Here is a 24,551-nt window from a genome sequence, read left to right as displayed (position 1 = left end):
GGACTAAGATAGAACATCTGAATTAGAGTAGTGATCTAGGATTTAGATGGAGAGAATGGATGGGGGATACCATACATATGACATTTATATTCATATAAAGGTAAGGTAGACATAAATATACAGAGGGCAAACATTAAGAGTTTTCTGAAGGAAAATGGATAGTTGGATATATTTGAAGGTTACGGGAGCCACTGGAAACTGATTAAAACTATAAGAGGGTAATCATCATATGGGTAAGGTCTATTGAGCTATGGTGAAGCTTGGAACCATTTAAATTAAGTAGAAGAAAAGCAATTATTGGGTGGTCAATATTCGTAAATAACAGGATTTGGACTAAACTGTACCTGGATTAGCCAATTTAAAATTTACAATACCCAGGTTAATTAGGAACTCTTGTTATGACTCTTGCACAGGTGAGAAAAATATGACTTGACACAGCATACTCGAGTACATAAGTGTTGCCCTACATAATCATCAGTTCTTAATAGAATTGTTCTCTAAGCGCATGCATTCAGACTCAAAGAGCTGCCAGCCAGAACCAGTGTTTTAGAGCAAAGATTCCAGGTCAAAGTGACCCTTGTTAATCTCAGTGTGAAGGTGAGAAGAGGGATTGTGGCTGGGGTCAGTGTTTCCAGTAAAGTTAAAAAAGAAAAGAAATTAATACAGACCAAAAAGCACAAGCTGAAAATGAAGGAAGAAGTATGAAGAATGTGGCGATTTCAAGACCCAATTTTATCTTTGAGAAGTATGATAGTAATTGTTGTGGTTTATTTAACATTTACCATTGCCAAATTGTTTTTTGAACACTAAGCATGAATCAGTTTATTTAATTCTCACCACAAATTATGAAGTTCTTGAACTAGGAACATATAGGTTAGGTGAAAAAAGAATGTTATTCACAAATAGTGAATAGAAGAGCAAAATTTCAAACCCAGGTAGTCAGGCTCCAACCTCTGTGTTATCTACCACAAAAAGTCCATGAAAAGAAAAGAGAGTGACAGATAGGATTGAATTAAAAGTATTTTCAAGGAGGTCCTGGGACAATCTGAAGTAGATAATATGATTTTTTGGTGAAATAACAATTTTCCCTAAAGTATATATAAATTATTATATATAAATTATTATATATACATATACCTTTTCCTTAGTAGTCTTACAAGTTGTTTCATATCTCAGATTAATTAATGCAAACACCCATACACATATTTTCAAGTTTTGTTTTGTTTATATTTTTCTTGAAAGAACTAGGATAATGTATAAAAAATGTTTTAAATAATATTATATCAGGGTGATTTTTCAAAGGAAATGCTATAGCAATTTCTTCATACTAATATATATTGTTCTGTAAATTATTAAAAATTTATGCACTGTTTCTATTCTGGAACTATATGTGTAGGCATAGGATTTGTGTGAAAACATTTGTTATAAACACACTCATTCACGGAAGAAGTTCCATCAGCTACACAAGTTACATCTGAACTTTTTTTTTTCCAGATCATTTTAGCCTTATCTATTTACATACAGTTGAAGAGGTAAAGGACATGCATGTAATATTCTTGGGAGTAGATATTTAGCATCATATCTCTAATACATTTCCTGAACAGAAAGTTACCAGTTCCTGCATTTCTTCAGGAATTTTGTTCTCTCCTCAGCAACCTCTTCAGGGCTCCTTTGACATCCTTGTTCCTCAGAGTGTATATGAGGGGATTGAGAGTGGGAGTCACAACTGTGTAGAATAGGGTAAGGAATTTGCCTTGGCTGTGGCCATAGGATCTCTGTGGTTTAATGTAGATAGCCGAGGTGGGCCCAAAGAAAAGGGACACCAGTATTAGATGGGAACCACAGGTCCACAGAGCCTTGCGAGAAGCTTGGGCTGACTTAATTTTTACCACTGCTTGAACAATGAACCCATAGGAGACCAATATCAAGGCCAAAGGAAGAAGAAGCAGAACTAGGGTGGCCATGAAGAGCTGGACTTCATTGGCATGGATGTCAACACATGCCAGTTTGATCATGGCGGGCACCTCACAGAAGAAGTGGTGGAGATGGCGATGCCCACATCGAGGAAGCTGAAGGACGATGGTACTCTGGATAAGACTGTTTCCCACTCCACTGAGCCATGCTATTCCTGCTAAGACCTTACAAAAGGAAGGGTGCATGACAGCAGGGTAATTGAGAGGTCTGCACACAGCCACATAGCGGTCAAAAGCCATGACAGTGAGGAGAACACAGTAAGTGGAGCCCAGTGAGAGTGATACGTAGAGCTGTATGGCACAGCCAGTGGAGGTGATGGTCTTGGCTGGACCCTTCAGGTTCCACAATAGCTGGGGGACAATGCTGGTGGTGAAGCAAAGGTCAAGAAACGAGAGATTTGTGAGGAAGAAATACATAGGTGTGCGGAGTTTCAAGTCCAGACAAGAGACCAGGATGATGGCTGAGTTGCCGACAAGTGTCAGAAGATAGGATATCAAGATTAGCACAAAAAGGACTATCTCCAATTGTGGCTGGTCTGAGAATCCAAGCAAAATAAAATCTCCCCAAGAAGTCAAATTTTTTTTCTCCATTGGAGTACTATAGTAAAACAGAAATGGTCGTTTCAATTTTATTTAGTAAATATCCTTATTACTATTTATTTATTTGAAGTAAAATGAAATAATCTTTGAAGTAAAATTCTAAATATGTTTTTCTCATGGGTCCTCACAGAGAAAGGAAAATAAGTAATTACAAAAAGATGTCCTTAAAGAAGGCATTGTTTTGTATAAAAAATTTTTGCCTCAATAAATACTTAAACAATCCTTCTTCATTCATAAGCCCATTTCCTGTTCCACATTTCCTGATGAACATTTTTTGAAAGTAAGCTACTTAAAGTACAAGAGAAACCTTCCAAGTTTTAACATCTATGCAATACTCTTATTAGGAGGGACAAGAGACCATGACTACTGAGTCAATCAAATACTAAATAGATTAAAAGTGACTATTGTCCTTTATTAAAAAAAAAAATAGAACCCAAAAATATGGAGTGAAGTGAGTACTGGTCAGAAAAATAACTGGGATATATTTCATGTCTTCTCTATCTCTTAGACAAGGTAGGTTGAGTTCCTTGCATTTATTCATCTGATTAGAGTGTGATTGTTGTATATCATGGACTGGGAGTTAAGTTGTCTTTACCAACTGGTTTATGAGGGTTTATATGCTAATTTTATTTTCTTAAAATTGGTGGGCAAAATTTATTTCTGCTATATTGAGATAAGACTACAAAAACTAACTCAGACATGCACACATTTGCCAAAGTAGATAACAATAAATGTATTATATGAAAAAGAAAAAAAAACCTCACCTACAAACACTCAATAGTTAAAGACAAGGGACTGCATTTGGAAAAGTCCTGAAAAGGCAAATACGTCTTGGTCACCTCATTTACATATTTCTGCAAAATTAAAAAAAACACAACAGATTCTGTAGTCTACCATATCTCTTTATTTACTCTTTGGTATGACATTATCACCATTGTCCCAAATTTACCTGCTGCTAAAATAGTATCTGAATAAATCATTTGTTATAAGTAATAATGACTGAAGACTCAATTTGTCATTTTATTCCAACATGTTTATATTTCATGAGTAAAACTGTATCTTAAATAGAGAGAATTAGATTTTGAAATTTTTAGTTCTTGAGCTAAATGTTAATGTACTTTTAGCTAATAATATACTTCTCAGAAAACTTGATGAACATGCTATATAAATTCCCATATGTGGCTTATTTCTAATGTTGCTTGTGTAAAAGGCCAATTTATTCCAGATTGATATGTTTTAGTTTCAGTATTTAAAATTCACATTTCAATTAATTCAAACATTCTATTTCTGGGATTAAATGGGAGCACAAGAAGTTATTTCCATCACCTTCTGAAAATAGCACAATTTACATACTTTAAAATGTAGAATTCATCTTTAAATGTGAAGTTTTTCAGGATGTAATAGCTCCCTATATGAATTTATGTCATCCAAGCTTCCTTGAGCAGAAATCCACTAATTACTAAATTTCTAATTAATATCAAATATCAAAGTCACTTTAATATTATATGATGTTATATTTGAAAGCATCTTGAAAAAAGATCTTTCTTTAATGTTCAGATTTGTGAAGGAAATAGCATTAATAAAAGTGTTGACAAGTGTCTACTTATGCCAGAATCAGACATGAAATCAAAACATGTAAATAGTCTTCTCATATCTTCTCACTGCAATATTCTAAATTATTTTTATCCTTGGATTATGAGGAATCATCCCAGGAGGCCCTACCACTACAGCCCCTTTCTTAGATTACATTTTATCCAGTTTACTTTGAATAGTGACTACACTCTCCCATCCAATAGAACTGGTTTATTAATTGAAAGTGGGATGTGGAGGTGTTAGCCTTTTCAACTCTTCATGTCTGAAAGTCGTGGCTTAACAGACCTTAGGAGAGTGACCAGAGACTGGAGTTTGGAGTTTGAAATGTGTGTGTTTGTATGGGTGCATAAAATTTTAACCCACCAAATATGTAAAAGCACTTTCCCTACCTGGTATCTTAGATAATGTGAAATATGATCAACAGCTATTAAGTGTTGTTTGGAAGAGAAAAAAATCCCTAGAGGAATATCCTCTTCTTTTGACAAAAAGATCAAGAATTTTCTGCTCCACTCCTTACATCAATTGTGATTCTTTCTGTGATGAACAAGAATGATTTCATTTGAGTTAGATTCATAAAGGTCAGACCCCAGAAAGAAATCCTGGAAGGTCTGAGAAGAGATCAAGTGAGCCATTGAAAGAAGGAGATGAGTCAGCCGATAGTCATCAGTATAACTGGGAGAAGTGGGGAGATGAGGAAATGAGGCAGGGGACTCCAATCCTCCAAATCTCGTGTCCTTTCTTCCTTTTACCTTTCCCAGTGTGTAGAGAAGAAGATAGACAAGTGATGTGACATCAGCACATTGGAGTCTCTCCTGAAGCCAACGTCACTGCCCAATACCCTTGAGCAACACTAAAGTAAATATTTCTTCAACCATATTTCTTGGAGGAAAACACATCATGAAAAAAATGAGAGATCCATAGGATGTGGAATCTCTCAAGACCTTGGTATCTGTCTCCAAGTTGCTAATTAATGTGGGTTGTATGGTATACAGAACAGGGTTTTCTCATGAAAAAAACATGAACTAAATCATTTCTTAATTGGCTGTTTGCAGAATCTCCAGCCAGATAATATCATAAACCAATGCTCCCATCCATACCCAAGTCCCTCAAGTATATATATGTTCTATATTCAGTTCTTTGGGAGGTGAAAGGAACAAAAGCAATGCTTTTACTATCAGATGTTAGCTATGTAATTGGTTTCCATTTTGTAAACAAATATTTTCATTAGTAAGCATAAACATTTTCCATATCAGTAAACACTTGCCATAATGCAGATGATTGAATAGTGCTTCATTCTGAGGAGGCACTAAATCATTTGAATCAATTCCAAATTATTGGTCATTAATTTTGTTCATAATTTGATGGTAAATTCAAAGTATAGTGATAAATAGTTTTATTGTTAAATATGTATACATATTATTATGTATTTATTTCTGGGCTTTGTGTGTTATCATCCACAGATACAACATTGCTATATTTAATGGAGTGGAAAAATAATTAATCTATTTCTCCATCTGTTCACAAGAGTTCCCTTACCCATTCCAGTTCAATGATTATATTTGTTTTATAATCTGTGAGGTAAAATAGTAAACATCACCCTATTTTTAATTTATTTTATAAAATCTTTTCCAATTCCAAGTTTATGCAAGTGTTCATCCATATTTCCTCCACATTCTCCTATTGTGATTTATATTTTGCAATGAATTCTTACAAAATCTTCTCAGACATATTTTAGTTAAACTGATGAGTGACAGATCTAATATTACTGCTATTGTTAGTGAGTTATTATTTACCCTATTAAATAACTTATCATTTCCTTACTGATTTGCAATGCCAGATTTATGACACTTTATAATTCTAGACATGAATATTGTATTTCAAAGTTTATGTTAATTTTTCAATGATGTATCTCTTAAAGATATATGCCACAGATACCCAACAATTGCATTAGATCATGCAAATTCTATTCTGCTTTTATTCCCATTGCTTTTTCAATGTTCTAATTTCACATGACTATTACTTTACAAAACTTAGGTCGGTTCATTTTTCAGAATTGTTATCCAATGACTTTTAAAATTGCATTTAATTGTTATGATAGTTAATTTTATGTTCCACCTTCCCTAGGCTATAGTATCAACACTAATATAGGCGTTGCTGTGAATACAGTTGGCATCTATTAAGTTAATTCCGAGGAATTGCCCTCAATAAGTGGCTGCTGGTACTGGATCATTGGAAAAGCTTAGGAGAAAATTTGACATTTCCCAGAGTAGAAGACCTTCTGCCTCTAGATGGCTGCATCAAATCTTACCTGCCTTACAGATTTTTAAATTGCTAGCCCCCACATTTACACGAGGCAATTACTTCAAATAAATAAATCACATATATGTATCTATATGATATATATATATTCTCTCTCTCTCTCTCTCTCTCATTTTTCTCTTGGTTGTTTATCTGGAAAGCCCTACTGATACAGTAGAAAATCCAAAAAAATATATAGTTACATTGAATGTTTCCTTAATAAATATGATGGTAGATTTTATTTTCAACTAAATATTATTGCCTTATTGGTTAACTTCCCCCACAGTCCCCACCTATCTTAAAATTAGATTTCCAAAAAGTAGAAATGTATTTTGAATGTTATGTTATTTGCTCAATGTCTCCTTACTCTGATCATCATTTGGAATTTTGATGTGTTTTAACACTTGAATTCTGAAATAAATTTCACATGACTATGGTGTATAATTCATATATTTAGACTTAAATTTCATATAAAATATTTCCATTGTGATTTTGTGTGATATACAGGGGAGATATTCAAATTTATTTGTATTTTCAACTTTTTTGTCTTCTTTCACATTACTGTGAGGCTTATAACAAGGAGACTTTCCATTTTTCCATTTAGGAAATTTAACAGAAAATGACAAGCAGCTACAAAAATAATTAATAAGTACAAGGGTCTAGGAAAGAGAGTAATAAAGCAGACAACCCTTAAAATCAACATGTTTTAAGTTTTTAAATGTCTTCATTTGAAGTCTTTATGCAATTTAACAAACACATGTTTAAAGAAAAGTTACATTAATAGGGAATTCCCATATAATCCATCCCTTCCCTCAACCTAATTTTTCCCTATTAATAACCTCTTACATTCGTGTGGAACATTTGTTTCAGTTATTGAACAAATATTGAAGCATTGCTACTAACCAAGTTCAATAGTTTGCATTATGGTTTACGCTTTGTGCTATATAGTGTTTTATAGGTTTTTGCAAATGTGTAATGCCATGTGTCAGTCATTGCAGTATTAAACAGAAAAACTTCAATGCCCTAAGAATGCCCTGCCTTCCACATTTTCTTCCCTTCCAGTCTCCTCAGAATTGCTAACAACCACTACCTTTATATCAATGTCATAACTTCTTCCTTTCGCTCATGCTGACAACTACAATAACAGTAAATTGAACTTGCCCTGTGATTGCACTCTCACTTATATATGTTCATTCCTAAATCTTGAAGAATTTGGAATGATGTCCACTCTGCTTCAGATTGAGAGGGGTTTAGATATTATGGGGCAGATAGAAGAAACTGTTTTGCAGTAGTTGATATTCTGGTTTTTTAGGATGAAGCTTGTCCATCATCAAAAAAAATTAATATTTTATTGAAATATATCATTCACACATGAACATACATAAATAATAATTGTATAGTAAAAGTTGCAAACTTACAAAATAAACATGCATAACATCATATAGGCAGCCCATACATCACCCCTCCACCAAAACCTTGCATTGTTGTGAAACATTTGTTATAAAGCAGTAGTTGTCCTGGGCAAGTCCGAAGACCTGGAGAGCAGCGTTTGCCACAACTCTCCTGAGATTCAGGGCTCAACCAGCAATAAATTACTGAAAATTTAAGTCTCTGAGACATATATTTATTGGGTATAGTGATAAATTATTGGGTCCAATAAAAGGGGCATAAAAACCATATGTAGGGAAATTATAAGTGATTCTAACTCTGTTATATTGGGGGGATAGATTATCAAATTTTCAAATTAAGGCCCACTGATGGGGTGCTGATTTCATGGGAATGTGTGCCTTGCCTTTATTGTCTGGTTGTCTCTAGAGTCCTCAGGAGGATCCTATTTGAGATTTTGTTCAAATGGCAGTTGGTGAGATCTGCCTGAGCATGCATAAGCATAACCTCTGGAATGACTTCCTGACTCACTTCTAAATCTCTGAACCATTCCATCTTCAGAACAATAAAGAATGTGTTGAAAACAAAATTTTAATATTAAATAACCTTGTTATTGAGAAATGGGAAGTGTGGCACTATATACATAGTAGCCTATACCATGACACTAGTATTTTGAGAAAAAAAAAAAGAGATTTATTGCAAGGTCGGGTGTAAGGAGACAGGACATAAGGTTCAAATCTATCTCCCCAAGCTTGGGGAGGAGCAGGGTTTTGAATGAGCTAGAGTGGGGATGGTTTAGGAAGTGAGATGCTGCAACAGTTGTGAGATGAACCAGGTCAGAGGCAGGGCTAGATGGAGTATGTGTAGGAGGGAAAATTGCTAGCTCATTAGTTGCATGATCAGAAAATGGCATTTTTAGTATAATGAGAGGGAGGAGATTTAACAGAACAAATGTCATTAGGTTACCTTAGGCTGAGGACATTTTACAGGCCAGTCTAGGCTTCTTTCTACCTGTATCCAGCAGTTTGTTGGTAAAGACAGAGAGGGGAGTTACAGGAACCTGTGATAAAGGCAGAGAAAGGGGGCATTTCCACTGTACCCCCTTTGAGTTTCCCTCAATCTCTTGGGATGCAGGACAGTGACCACTCTGGCAGGGTCATGCAGATTAAGGGTGCAGATTAGGTTGTGAGGGATGGAAGTGCTTGGCTTGGAGCTGAAGTCACTCATGAGTTCCTGGTTATCATTCTTGGAGGGACTGATACTTCTGGGTATCAGGGCTTAACAAGCTAGGAACAGTATGGAGGCTTTAAAATTCTGAAGAATATATTTAACAAATAAACTGAAAATTATGTCTTTATATTAATTAAATAAAAAGAAGTAAAAGGATTATGATTTGGAAGTGAATATAATATAACCATGTCAAATTGGAGAAATAACTTCTCATAGATTCCTAGATATACCTGACTAAGGGGGGGCTCATTCTACGTAACCATGGGGCTTGTTTATGTGTCTGGATGTTCCTAGGATTTTTAGGAACATTGTTGCCTAAGGTTTTTGATATTATGGCAGTTTGTGATATCTGGCTGAGACCTGCATAAGAGTAACTTCTAGAATGACTTCCCAAATTTATGTCAAATGTCTTAGCCATTAATTTTCTATTTTGTTTTATTTCATTTAATATTTTCTCCTTTTGGTTAGATTTATCTCTGAAAGCATTGAGAACAACATTTGATATTAATCCCTCAACACCAGGGAGGCTTATCCCTAGGAGCTATATCTCATGGAGGATGGAAGGTAGTGAGTTTATTTGCAGAGTTTCGCTTAGAGAGAGAGATGACATATGAACAACAAGGAAGTTTTCAGCAGTGACTATTGTACATTAATTATAATCAAGCTTAATTTTATAAGTGCAAGCCTTCTGATTAAAGACTTGGCTTGTTGGCTTTTATGAGCTAATTGCCTCATTTCCTTTTATGAGGAAAGGCTTATATATCCCATATTTTATTTTCCTAGGTCTCCTTGTTATCAGTTCAAATGGAGAAAATTTACATTTTCAAAAGTGTGGAGCTTAGATTTAGACCTTGAAAATTTCCTTGACTACAGTTTCAATAAATTGGAACTCACTGTTCCTTGAGAGAATAGCAACTTCCCATGTGGGGAAGTTTAATAATGTTTTACCTATTGGGAGGGCGGTAGTTTATGGGAAAGAAAAGCATCCATCCATTCAGTAAATGAAGATATAAAAACAAGGACACATTCATATTTCATTAAAATATGTAGCTGTTTAAAGTCTGTTTGAAAGTGTTTAAAAGGAGCCCTGTCAGTTGAGGCAACTGACCCTGTCCCAACTTTACACATTTACCAGGGTTACGTTAAAAGACAGATAGAACATAGTTTATATACTTTCCTTGCTTCTTATTTAAAGCCCCTTTTTGTTGAAAATGAAACTCTGACATGTAGCTAATGGCTTGCATTTTCAGAGAAGCATCAGAATAAAACAATGTAAATGATCAGGAAATCTGTTTGCTCTAGTGACATGTGCCATATTTCTTAAGAATAACTGAAATTATGACCAATAACATAATGCCATTGTCTAATATCATTCAGATTAGTATCAGAACATAGTAAGAAGTGAGAACATTTTTAAATCTTTAGGAATTTTGTACAATTTTGTAATTTGTAAAAAAATTTTGTAAATGTTTAAATGAACAACTTTTCACCCATACAAATTCAACCAACAGAAAATAAAAAAATCCCTTTTAATTTTAATAATACCGCCATGTAACTCATAGCATATCAAATGAACCTAACTATTTCTACCAATTTTCTTTTTTACATGGTGAAAGAACAAATCCAGTGCAACAGTTTAAAATTAAAAAGACAGATTTGGGTTTGCTTTTGGTGAGAAAAATGGTGTAACATTATGTGAAACAGGGAAATTGGTAACTGTGAAGCAATATTTAGTTCCCTATTTAACCAAAATGACAATAAAAGAGTAAATAAGAGTTAATATGATTGTGAGAAAAGGTGATTCTTTTAAAAGTGAGAATACTTGTTCTCTGAAAAAATAAAGGATGAGAAGATTAATATAGACATGAAGGAGGATATTATTCTATGACATATAATCTTTGTCTTTTAGACAGAATGCTCACATGGTTAAGAAAAACTTTTTTATAAACTCTTACTAAAAGCAGACTGATAAACTTTATTATTGTAACAGAAAGAAAATGAAATTCTAATTTTTCATTAATATATTGTTTGATATGAAAACTCCTAAAATATTATAACTGAACTTATTAAATTTTAGTCAGCATTGACTATATTAAATAAAATTCATTTCCATAAACCTTTCATAACTTTATATATCTATTTTTGTCCTACATTGACTTCTTCTCATTCTGGGTAAACCAATCATTTTATTTTAGGGCAAAACTACATTTCTTTTCTTTTTTTTTTCCACTTTATTTTCTTTTAAATGTTATATTAAAAAAATATGAGGTGCCCATACACCCCCAATCCCCCCTACCCCACTCCTCCCACATCAACAACCTCTTCCATCATCGTGGCACATTCATTGCACCTGGTGAATACATTTTGGAGCACTGCTGCACCACATGGACAGTGGTCTACATTGTAGTCTACACTCTCCCACATTCCAGCCAGTGGACCATGGCAGGACATGCAATGTCCAGCATCTGTCCCTGCACCACCACCCAGGACAACTCCAAATCCTGAAAATATACCCACATGATATCTCTTCTTCCCTCTCCCTACCATTCAGCAGCTACCATGGCCACTTTCTCCACATCAGTACTACAGTTTCTTCCCTTACTAATCACAATAGTTCCCCAGCAGAACACCAGTAAGTCCACTCTAATCCATACTCTATTCCTCCATCCTATGGACCCTGGGATGGTTATGTCCAGTCCCCCTCTACAGCAAGAGGGGGCTTAGATTCCACATGGATGATGGATGCAATTTTCCTGCTTGCAGTTGTAGGAAATTTTGGTTCCCTGGTGTGGTGGTTGATATTCTTCACCTTCCAGGCTAAGTCCAATAAACCAGAGGGTAGGAGTTGCAAATCTGCTGAGGCTCATGGTCTGGCTATCACATGGACAGTCTAGAGATTCAGTTCTCCTGTATATACACCAACCCAAATGCCAACTACAGGTCCAGTAAAAGTAACAAAAGAGGCATGTTTAGAAAGGCCATATCTGAGTCCAACTCCATCATACTCAGGAGCACAAATTCCAAAGTAGGGCCAACTAACATGGCACTGAACTCCAGAGCCAGCTGCCATGACCACAGAACCTGTGGGTCTCCATAGACCTCAGGAGAACCAGTACCTGGGTTTCTACTTCAGCTGTCTCTGGTACCCTGCTGAGGCATGCATAAGCATTACCCCTTTGATGACCTCCTGACCCTTTTTTGGAGACTCATAGCCATGTAAACTCATTTGTCCTTTCCATTTTCCCCTTATATCTAAAGTCAAAAAGCAGTTTTTAACACCTGATATTACATGTAGGCTGAGATATTCTGCAGGTCTGAGTTGATCCTTCTATTCAAGGTCTTTTTCTAGTTACATCATCAGTTGGTGCTTGGTAGTAATCCCTCAGTGCAAGGGAGGCCCATTCCCAGGAGTCATGTCACAAGCTGGGGGGAAGTTAATGCATTTATTTACATGCTGAGTATGGCATAGAGAGTCGCCACATTTGAGCAACATGTAGGCTCTCAGGAAGTAACTCTTAGGCACCTTGCAGCTATAGGCCTAGTTCATATTTCAGGCACACAAGATCATAATCGGGACCATCAATATTAAGGGCTCCACCCAAAGGTGTCCTATACCTCTATTTTATCCCTTCCCTGTACAAAGACTTATCTCCAGTTTATCCTATATTTCATCCATGAAAGTGTCAGCTCACAAACTTCCTCTACCCCCCAACTTCCTTTAAGTATATCATCCAGTCTCTAGCTCTCTAAGACAGCTTGGTTTACTTATTTTATATCAGAGAGGTCATATATTTTGTCCTTCAATGCCTGGGTTGCTTCACTCAATATAAGGTTCTCAAGATTCATCCATGTTATCACGTGTGTTTGTAGTGTATTTGTTCATAAAGCCGAGTAGTATTCCATTGTATGTATATACCATATTTTATTGATCCACTCATTTGTTGATGGGCATTTGGGTTGATTCCAACTTTTGGCTATGAACATTGGTGTGCATATATCAGTTTGTGTCCTTGTTTTCAGTTCTACTGGGTATATACCCAGCAGTGGTATATACCAAATTGTCCTCCAGAATGGCTGGATCCTTCTTCATTCCCACCAGCACTGGATGAATATTCCCATTCCTCCACATTCTCTCCAACAATTGTAGTCTTCTGATTTTTTGATAGCTGCCAGTCTTATGGGAGTAAGATGGTATCTCATTGTTGTTTTGATTTGCATTTCCCTAATAGCTAGTGATTTTGAGTATTTTTCATGTGTGTTTTAGCCATTTGTATATCTTCTTCAGAGAGGTGTCTGTTCAAATCTTTTTCCCATTTTTTAAATGGGCTGTTTGTCTTATTTTTGAGATATATGAGTTCTTTATATATGCAAGATATAAGTCTCCTGTCAGATATATGGTTACCAAATATTTTCTCCCATTGTGTAGGTTCTCTTTCCACTTTCTTGACAAACTTCTTTGAGGTGCAGAAGGCTTCAATTTTGAGGAAGTCCCTAGCATGTGGTCTATCATGGAGAATAATCCATGTGCACTTGAGAAGTATGTATATCCTGCTGTATTTGGGTATAAAATTTTGTATATGTCTATTAGGTCCAGCTCCTCTAGTATGTTGTTGACAGTCTTTGTTTCTTTATTGATTCTCCTTTGAGATGTTCTGCCCAAAGTTGATAGTGGTGTATTTAAGGCTCCCACTATAATTGTAGAGGCATCTATTTTTTCACTTAGTTTTTCCAGTGTTTGCCACACATATTTGGAGGCACCTTTGTTAGGGGCATAAATATTTACAATTGTTCTTTCTTCTTGAAAAATTATCCCTTTCACTAATATGTAATGTCCATCTTTGTCTCTCACAATTATTTCACATTTAAAGTCTATTTTGTCTGATATTAATATAGCTACTCATGCCTTTTTTTGGTTATTGTTTGCTTGTAAGATTGTTTTCCAGCCATTCACTTTCAACCTCCTTGAATCCCTGGGTCAAATATGTGTTTCTTGTAGACAGCATATAGATGCGTCATAATTTCTTATCCAATCTCCAGTCTGAGTCTCTTTACAGGTGAGTTTAATTCGTTGACATTCAGTGTTATTACTTTCAATGAATTATTTATATTAGCCATATTTTCTTTGATTTGTGTTTGTCACGTTTTGTTTGAATTCTTTTTTGTTTTTGTCTTTTGAGTTGCCCTTACACTCTCCTTCATCTTTGTCTCTCTTGTTTTTTTTTTCTTTCTTCCTGCAGAATGCCCTTTAGTATTTCTTGAAGGGCAGGATTCTTGTTGGCATACTCTCTTAGTTTCTGTTTATCTGTGAATATTTTGAATTCTCCATAATTTTTGAATGCTAACTTTGCTGGGTAGAGTATTCTTGGTTGGAAATTTTTTTCTTTTAGTACCTTGACAATATCATACCACTGCCTTCTTGCCTCCATGGTTTCAGATGAGAAATCAGCACTTAATCTTATGAAGCCTCCTTTCTATGTGATGGTTCTCTTTTCTCTTGCTGCTTTTAGTATTTTCTATTTGTCTTGAGTATTGGATAATTTAGAAAGTATATGTCTTGGGGTAGGCCTGTTGGGATTTATGCTGTTTGGGGTGCATTGTGCTTCCTGGACATGTACATCCATCTCCCTCAATAGGTTTGGGAAGTTTCCAGCCATTATTTCCTCCAATACCCCTTCTGTCTCCTTTCCCTTCTCTTCTCCTTCTGGGATGCCTACAATGCATACATTTGTGTGTTTTGCATTGTCGTTCAGGTCCCTAAATCCCTAGTGGATTTATTCTATCTTTTTATTAATCAGTTCTAATATCTGTTTGATTTCAGATGTACTGTGTTCCACATCACTAATTCTTTCCTCTACCTCTTGGAATTTACTGTTATTTAATGAGAGTGTATTTTTGATTACTTGAATTTTGCTGTTCATCACCATCATATTCGTTATCTTTTTGCATATGATTGCAATTTCCTCTGTCTTCTCTCCAAGTGTTTTCTTTATATTCTTAATCTTTTCCTTCACTTCATCAAATTGATCCCTAATATATGTTTTGAGAGCTTTAATTACTTGTTCAATGTTCTTCTCCTCTTCCTGGGTTTCTGTTTGTTCATTGGATTGGGCCATGTTTTCCTGATTATTGGTTTGGTTTGTAGTTTTTTGTTGCAGTCTGGTCATCATTTTATCTTGACAGGTTTAATCCATTGTTTAGCTTCTTTGTGTAGTTTTGGGTTTAATTCGTGGTTATTTTTGCATGCATATTAAGTCTTGTCTTTGTCACTTTGTCCGTATTCTATTTCCTTGTTGTTGGCTGAGTTCACTTGAAGGAAAATATTAGGGCCAGATAAATCAAAAGGAGTAAGAAAAGAAAATGAATAATAATACAGTTGATAGTTAATATTAACAGAGGAACCAAGTGAGATTTAAGAGAATGGATATTAGACTCATGTAAGGTATGTAGAGTTATAACAGTAAGAAAAGTAGAGTATGTATAATGAGACAGTAAACTGAATATGGGGAGGAGTATAGTGTTAATTAAAAGACCAGTGTGTTCAGGAGAGAGGGAAAGAGAAAAGAAAGGACAATAATAAAAACAGTGAATATAAGACAGAAAACAGAACAAAGGTATTAGAAATAAAAAGTCAGAAAAATAGGGGGGCAAACAAAGAAAGGTGTAATATAAGAGAAACAATCAATGATGGTGGATAGAAAGATGTAGAGGAAAGGGGATACTGTTGGTGGCCAAAATCAATACACACAGAAAAGAAGAAATGGAGGATAAGGAAACACAGCAAATGTGAAGCGCTCCCTACAGCACCTAATATAAAAAGAATAAAAAAGAAGAGAAAGAAAGAAAGAAAAGAAAAAAAAGGGACAAAAAGGAGGGGAGAAGGAAGCAAGAAAAAGAAAAAAGAAAGAAAAAAGGGCCTTGGGGGGGATAAAGAGGAAAGATAAACAAGAAGACAAACAACCAAAATACGAGACAAAGTTTCAAGCAAGGAATCCTCTTTGCAGTTAAATAAAACTCTTAGGGATCCAGTATTCGCCCTTTCTCCCTATCTTACTTCCCTCTCTCCCAAGGCAGCAGAAAGGCTGCCTGAGAGGTCCCATAGGAGATTCAAATGGGTATTTGTTGAACCAGCTCCTCACAGAAAACAATGACTCTTAATTTCCAGCGAGAGAGCATGCACACCTTACCAGGAACCTCAAGTATGCTATTGGAAGCTTGGAAAGTAACTCATACAGTCCTTCTCCTTTAGGTGTGCTATGAGAGGGCTAGTTGATTTTCTGACTCCACCTTCTCCCAGACCGAGTTTCCTATCCCAGGGTATTTAGGTGAATTGGGCTTTCTCAGCAGATTCGCCACTCCTGTCTTCCCAGGCTCTCTCTAAGCCAGTTGGTATGCTACTCCAAGCACAAAAAGGCAGGGGGGTGGGGCACCACACCAGCCTGGTCCCCCTGCTGCACCCCACACTGAATGCTTCCCACCCACAGAGTCAGTCCAAAACCGGAGGGCTAGGGCAATCCCTGACCTCCGGGAGGGCTGGACTTGGGAAAGGGAAGTCTGGGACACTGCAGATCCAGGGTACATAGGTCCATGGAACACGGGCTATAGGGGCTCAGGGGACATGGACCTGGGGACCATGGGGTCCAGAAATGCCCCCGTACAACTGACAGTTCTCAGGGAACACTGTGGCCACCAGCCCCAGAGGGAAAGTTCCCACTAGCCCACAGCTTCTGACCTCTGTACTTGTAACCCTCAATTCTAACTTTAGCAAGCACCACCTCCATCATTGTCTCTCCAAGTCAATGTCCATACACCCTCCACCCTGCAAGCCCCTAAGACAGCCTGCTCTGGCAAGACTCCAACCCCATTCGGCTGCCTCTTTGCAGGAGAGGCTGTAAGGTGCACTCGCTCAGATGCCATCTTACCCTGCCTCTCTACATTCCTTTTAAGGCATACTTTACATACCTGCATAACTTAAGTTATCAAAAAGATACATATTTTTTGGTCTCTCTCTCCCAATGATTCTGCACTCTCAGCACCTGATCTCACACCACCTACACAGATAAATGAGCTTAAATTTCTGGTTCTGGTTCTGTTTCTAGAAGAACAGCCTGAGATGGGGGGTTTCTGAGTCTTAATTCAGGCCTTGTCTCTCCACTTTAAATATTCCACCCTTTTAAATTCGTTTTTCTCTTTAATCAATCATAGGAAACATTTCAAGTTGTGTGGTATTAGTATCACTAATTTACAGGTGAAGAATTTTATCATCTGGGTTGTTAATTTTTTGGACTACAGCCAAGAAATTCAGGGTTGTTTTAGTCATTCTACCCTCTTTAAACTAAGCGTAATTTTTTTCATGCAATCAACACCTTAAACCAATTTACTGCTCTGGTGGCAAACAAACACAGGGTCAGCATACCTGGCAAATAATTTTACCCCCTGTTGGCACTATAGTTGAAAGGATATCGTCTAGAAGAGGAATCTGATAGAACGCAATTACTTGGTTTTTTTTTCTACTTGTGTGCAATCAATACCTCAACAGACAATGTTTTTGGACATACAACCCCATTATATGAACATCTTTATATCAAAACTAAATTCATATAATTCTATAAGTATATTTATCTCCTTTATAAAATAAAGAGAAATAATAAATCTCAAAAATGAATGTGCTATTAATGTTGCCTACTTCCTTTGTGATATGAATGTTTACATTTAAGGATTTCTCAAAAGTTAGTTAATTTGAGAGCCTCTCTCTTTTTTTTTTACTTAATGTCACAGTTCACTTTTTTCTTAACATATCCTTTCTCAGCTGTCTACAGATCAGTCCTTAGTTCCTCATCGATTGTGTTTAACTCTAATCTTGTGTAAATGGATATGTGCAGGTCTACACACATATGTACAACACACAGAAATCAACTAACAAAAAAATTGGCAATATGATATTTTAAATGAAACTTAGAAGATGTCCAGACAATATTGGAAATGTTAATAGCATATATGATGGAAAGTAGGTTTTGCAAGTTTCGCTGTGAGTAGAACAGAAAGATGTTCTCACTGCTTGGAATTTTAAATGCCTTCTGTTATGGAAGCCTTTCAGTAAGACTGCATGTGCTTGTATGTGTTCAGAAGGTGTTCTGCAATTGACTGCATTCCTGTAGAAATGGAAGCACAAGCCTCTGTGTTTCTTCTCTCTCCAGAGACCAGTGTCCCTCTTCAATCAATACATTGGTGAGAAGTTGCTGGGAAGGAGAACTCCAGAGATGTGTGCTGATTAGCACCATCTATCTGAAGGTAGATTGCGCCAAGAGATTGCAAGATAAGGTTTGAGTCAACAGGGGACCCACACATGGTTCTTCTACTGTCTGTCATCAAACTATGACCGTAACTGTGCTTTTACCAAAGCTACTAATATCCTCAGCCAATTGTAATTCTTCCAAGAAGGTAGGATTTTCTTTATTATTTTATGGAAAAAATAAAGGACACTTTATTTTAAAAGTTAAGAAAATTCAGACAGTTTCTTTATGCAGTGAATAGAAGCAGCTTTTCCTATGTAACCCAACATATATCTTATCTTTGCAGATATAAATATCCTTATCCTCATTTTGATTAACAGGAAAGTGAGAGGGAAGGGAGAACTTTTAGCATGGGATTCCTTTGGAAAATATTGGTGTTATTTTGAGGCACAAAAATCCATGTGGCAAAGAATTGTGACTATGTAAAGTTACACCAGGATAATGAGGGCACCACTGTTTCCTCTTCAGGTGATACCCAATCCTTCAAAAGCACAGTTCTTTTGCCCCTTTCCTGTACAGTACAGGAAATTGTGCCTGCTAAAGTTTGTCAATTCTGGTGCATCATAGCATCCAAGTATTTTATTTTACTGCCAAAATACAGTGTCCATTCCATTTGTTATTATAATTGCAGAATAGGCTTATCCTCCACTCAGAACACATAATAGGATCATATTAGAACATTTAGATTGTTTTGATTATTAACACAAATGTGGAAGATAATAAGCCATATATTTTCTTTAAACTATATTCTGAAAAAATTACTTAAGATGAAGTCTCAGATTCATACCAAAAAGTTTTTGGAGGTTTTTTGTTTGTTTGTTTGTTTGTTTGCTAGTTAGGATTTGAGGGCAATAAAAATTTCCTGTGGAGAGGTTTGTTTATTAGCATGTTTTTCTTTGTAAGGAGTTGTTTAGACTTGGATAGCATGATGTCTCCCCTTTCAGGTCATTTTGAGAACCTCACAATTGAACATTCAGAAGAAACTTCCATACCATGTTTTGTTTTTTAATTTAAAAAATTTATTAAATATATCACTCATACATGAGCATACATAAACAATAAGTATATAGTAAAAGTTGTGAACTTATAAAACAAACATGAATATCATCATACAGGGCTTCCATATGTTGCCCCACCATAAACACCTTGCCTTGTTGTGAAGCATTTATTACAAATTATAAAAGAGCATCATGAAAATATCACTACTAACTATAGCCCATATCTTATATTTGGTATATTTTTCCTACCACCCATCTGATTATTAACCCTTGTATTAGCATTATATATTTTTATAGTTCACGAGAGAACATTCTCATCATTATTTTGTTTACCAGAGTCTATCATGCACCCCTGGATTCCTGTGTTAGAGTCCCAAGATTTCTACAGTTCATTCAACATATTCACTCAGTGTCTCTCATTTTATGATGGAGTTGTGCTGTCATCCCCTCAGTCAATTTTTGAGCACATCACAAAGCTCTTAATCTTCAGAGTTAATAGTCCAAAATCACTTCTAAATTCAACAAAATTCACTTGAAAGGACAATGGCTTGCATTAGGTCACTGAATTCATGGACTCACCATGAAATCATCCTAAAGCCTGTTAGGCACGGAGGTCATTAGGGGAAATAGGTGGCTAACTGAAAACTGTGAATTGATTCTAGAGAGCAATATTTATATTGTAGCTCAATGAATCAAACTGGGAGAGCAGAGCTGTTTTCCATACTCTTTTGCCAGATTTATCTAGAGTACTCATGTGTTCCATAGGAAAAAAAAAATTGCTTTATATTAATATAGTTGTTTCTAACTTTCCTATTTAAATCTTTTTAACAATTATTATATTATCTGTGTCTCCAACTGTATGGACCCTCTTTCAACTACTCTTGTTCACTTGGTGTGTCTTTCAATTAATATATTACTTCTAATGTCTAAAAACCTGAATCTACATATGTGGCAATATTTATTTTTTGATTTGTTTGCTTTTCCACAACATGGACTTTAGAGACCTATTTAGATCATTTTCAGAGTGCTTGGTAGATGCCACGAGTAAATTTCATTACTGAATTCTAACATTTATTCTCTGTTCATGTATCTTCTTCCTATGAATAGATGCGTTCAGAACTTAAGTATTTGCCTTTCTATATAACAAATCACCTGATCACATGGTTTCTGCTTTAGTTTATCTCTATAGATTCTCTCTCTATTATTCCAATCTCCAAATGTTCAACCTTGAACCAGTTTGTTATTTTCCCATTGGTTATGTTATCTGATTTCCTCTCTACAGGAATAAAATAAGAATGACACAGGAAAGTGACTCACAATGAAGAAGCGATGAAAGGGACCCATTTGGGCAACCCAGTAGGTTTCAACCTCCTGGGCTTTTCCAATCAGCCCAACTATAGGTGGCTCTTCTTGTGGCCATCACTCTCATTTATGTTCTGACTTGATGGGGAACACAGCCATCATGATGGTCTCACACCTGAGAGCCAAGCCCCACATGCCCATTTATTTTTCCTCTGAAATCTCTCCTTGCTGGACCTCTGCTTCAGCATGAGTATCATCTCACAGATGCTTTAGAACCTCAAGGGCCCTGAGGAGACCATTAGCTATGCTGGTTGTGTGATCCAGCTGTACATGGCTTTGGAGCTCAGCTCCAGGAATGTGTCCTGACTGTGATAGCATACGACTGCTTCAACACCATCTGCTGGCCCCTTTACCACAGTGAAACTATGTGCCCAAAGCTTCTTCAGCACCTGGTAGCTGTGGTCTGGGTCAGTGGTTTTTTTAAGTCCATGGTGCAGACCGTCCTTGTTTTCCAATTGTCTCTCTGCAGCCTTCACAGGGTAGACGATGACATGTGCGAGGAGCCTGCCCTGATGATAATTGCTTGTGTGGACACACCTTCCTGTAGAATGAACTTGCCATAGCTAGTGCTCTCCATGTGGTTACTACTCTGGGGCTTATTCTGATCTCCCCTGGCTGCATTGTTAGAAATGTGCTGAGGATGAAATCTGCTGAAGGCAGGAGGAGAGCATTTGAGACCTGTGGTCCCACCTAATCACTGTGGTCTTGTTCCTTGGACTTTAACTTCTCTCTACATCCAGTCCAATAGCAAGTACAAGCAGAACCACAGTAAAGTCCTCACTCTCTTCTACACTAGTGACACTCTCTTTTAATCATTTGATCTACACCTTGAGAAGCACAGAGGTTAATTGGGCTCTGAAAAGGCAGCTTACAAGATACCCAAGTAAAGCAGAAATAGGAAATATAATCAAGAAATCCCTCAGATGTTGGGGACTTTCTGGCATCATCTAGTTATGAATTCTATGTAGGAGAGCACACCTCAATCACTAAATAAAGGTAGGTATGAAATTTCCTTTAAATGTCATCTGATAGTTATCTACTGTAAATACTTATCCTCCTTTCTGGAAATGTTACATGTCTCCCTTTTGAGCTACTTTGTAACAGCTATGAAAAACTAAATATTTACAAGTATGTTTATATAGATTTATGTATATATATTTTCATGAACTTTCAGATTATTGCTCTAGTAACTGACATGGGTATGAAAAACCTGTTTTCACATCATAGAGTAAATCTACCCCAGGTATTTGAGCTGGGATCATAGCTGTATAAGCTTAGTTTTATAGGAAAATGTTTCCTATTGCTCTCCAAGCCCACATTTAATGGTAGTACAGGCAGGGTGTGCTCTATCCACAATTTACTTGAAATGTGAAGGTCCATCGGAACATCCACTATTATCTAGCAGTTGGCTTTATTTATGTATTTACTGATTCTTGTTCTTTCAGAAGTGTCTATGGGACTATGTACACACAGGGATTTTCTCATTTCTCCTATCCACAGAGGAAACCCAAAAAGAGGTACTAGTAGCTGAATGTTTCTCTTTTTTCTGCATCTCAGCATAAAACAGCTTTCATCTCTTTTGATTAACACTTTTACTCTATACCTGGGATCTAAGACAAAATGCAAATATAATTTTGAATATTATCATCTGAATATTTAAATTTAAACAACAAAGTGCTTTACAAATAAGCGAAATGCTTGGCATTTATATAGTATTCATTTTATTAATATAATACTAGAAAGAATTTACAAAATTGTTTTCCTTTATATTGAATTAAAAATTTTATCTGTTTTAAAATCATACTTAACTTTGGAAATTTTTTAAATTAAAAAGTTCCCCTTATTTTGCATATGTTCACAATAGATATATATTTACAAAATAATTATCAAGAGTCCTATTGACTTTAATTCTAGACCATGTTCTGGCATACTTGCAGCATGTTATTATTGTATTATGCTTAGTTTTTATAGAAAGAAATATTTTTAATGGATTGAATGAAGTTGAATGAGGTGGTATAAAAAACATCAGAGATGAAGGTGATCTAGTCAGAAGACATTTATGAAGTGACTTGGAGGGGTTCTATGTAGACCTTGTATTTTTCTGTTCATAAAATATAATTTGTCATTAAGAATTATAACTGCAGTTTAAATGTAAATATGGAATTAACTGAGGTGTGATTTCATAGAGTAAGGAGAATGCTCTGAAATTATCTGTAGGTGTCTCAAGATTTAGATAAAATGTTGTTTATTTATGGAGAGGACTGGGCACAAAGAAGAGGACATCGTGGGATCAGGAAGGAGACCAGAGGGTGGTCATGTGCTGAGCCTGCCTATTCTCTGGAAAGGCCTTCAAGGAGAGGTCCTAGGTTGGCTCAGACCAATGGTTAACCCAAGTTCAGGGCCCTAGTGAAGGAGAGAAGCTCAAACAAAGTTTGATTGATGAGCATTTCGTTCAAATGAATAATTTGGTACCTACAATTTGGCCAGTCACTTATCAGGTGAAGAATGGAAACGTGCAGGGTCTGAACCTGGACTTGCCCAGGTCAAAAAGGGCTCATCAGTGAGTCTTATTGAAGTCACAGGAGAAGAGGGCGTTTTGCAGGAAGTGGTTTTTCAGACTCTAAAGCATAAGGGCATTTTTTACCCATCACTGATTTTCCAGGATCACTGGGCTCAGGTAGAGTTCAACACTGCCAGTGATTGACAGTCTGAATACTAAATTTTTATTAGTCGACTAGGACATCTAAATGCCTAATATGCAATTACATATTTCCCCCAAATTTAAAAACTGTCATTTCAAATGGACACAACAAAATGAAATAAAAATAACTTTTTACCCACACTCATTTAAAATTTTAAATATTTTCCATATATTCTTTATATTCTTAACAAATATTTTTGGTTTTTAAGTCACATTTTTATTGAAATATACCATACTTTTTTTAAAAAAAAGAACACAAATCGTTAAGTGTAGAGCTCAGTGAATCTTCACAACTTTTAAAAACACAAGTTAACAAAACCCACATTAAAAAAGGAACATTATCAGCACAGTTCAAGGCTTCCTTTTGATCTTTACAGGCACAAGGCATGCCTAGTGGATTAGTCAGGATTCTCTGTGGCCACAAAACTGAGGAAATATCTGTAATATTATGGAATTTTATAATATTGTCTCAAGTGACCATGGGGATGTACAAGTTCAAATTCTGTAGGGGAAACAGCAAACCAGGGGCTCCAATGAAGGTCTTTAAGGATTTCCCAGGAGATGCTGGAGGTCCAAAGTAAGTATGGGAATTCTGTGTCTGAATGCTGAAATAATCATTTCCCTTTTTAAGGCCTCCAACCGATTTGATGTGTAATCACTGAGTGCTGAAGGCAAACTACTTAGTGATGGTAGATGTAACCAACCATCTATGCAATCAACTCACTGATAATTAAAGTCCATGAAATGCCCTTGATTTAAAATTAGCCCAATCCTTGCTTGACCAACAACTGAGCACCATTCCCTGGGTGAGTTGACACATTAGCCTAAACATCACAGTCCACCCGCTCACCCCTTGTCAACTTGGCAGCATCATCATCACCCTAAACCATATTTAGCTGCTAAATAAAAACTATATATATATATATAACTATATAAATATGAAAGCCTACTAAAACTATATATAAATTATATATAAAACTATATAAATATATATGTGCCTGACACTACTCAATTGTCCTTTGTACAATGAGAAAGGCTCTAAATCCCTCCAGAATGAAGAATAGGGTGCAAGTCCTTGGTAATATTCACTCTTAAACTTGACATCTTTAAGTGGTGTGAC

General features: G+C 36.1%; 1 protein-coding gene across 1 annotated transcript; it reads right to left on the bottom strand.

Annotated features, from left to right (window-relative positions):
* Window positions 1-1,628: 1,628 nt before the first annotated feature.
* Window positions 1,629-2,564, bottom strand: LOC131275239 (olfactory receptor 2G3-like). The gene has a single exon (XM_058285068.1). It carries the CDS (start codon window positions 2,562-2,564, stop codon window positions 1,629-1,631), a length of 936 nt encoding a protein of 311 aa, XP_058141051.1.
* Window positions 2,565-24,551: the final 21,987 nt, after the last annotated feature.

This window comes from Dasypus novemcinctus, chromosome 22 (assembly GCF_030445035.2).
Source record: "Dasypus novemcinctus isolate mDasNov1 chromosome 22, mDasNov1.1.hap2, whole genome shotgun sequence".
NCBI lineage: Eukaryota > Metazoa > Chordata > Mammalia > Cingulata > Dasypodidae > Dasypus > Dasypus novemcinctus.
This window is presented reverse-complemented; position numbering and strand designations above follow the sequence as displayed.

Coding starts and splice junctions, on each gene's coding strand:
- LOC131275239 (XM_058285068.1), bottom strand. CDS start 2,564: ATGGAGAAAAAAAATTTGACTTCTTGGGGAGATTTTATTTTGCTTGGA.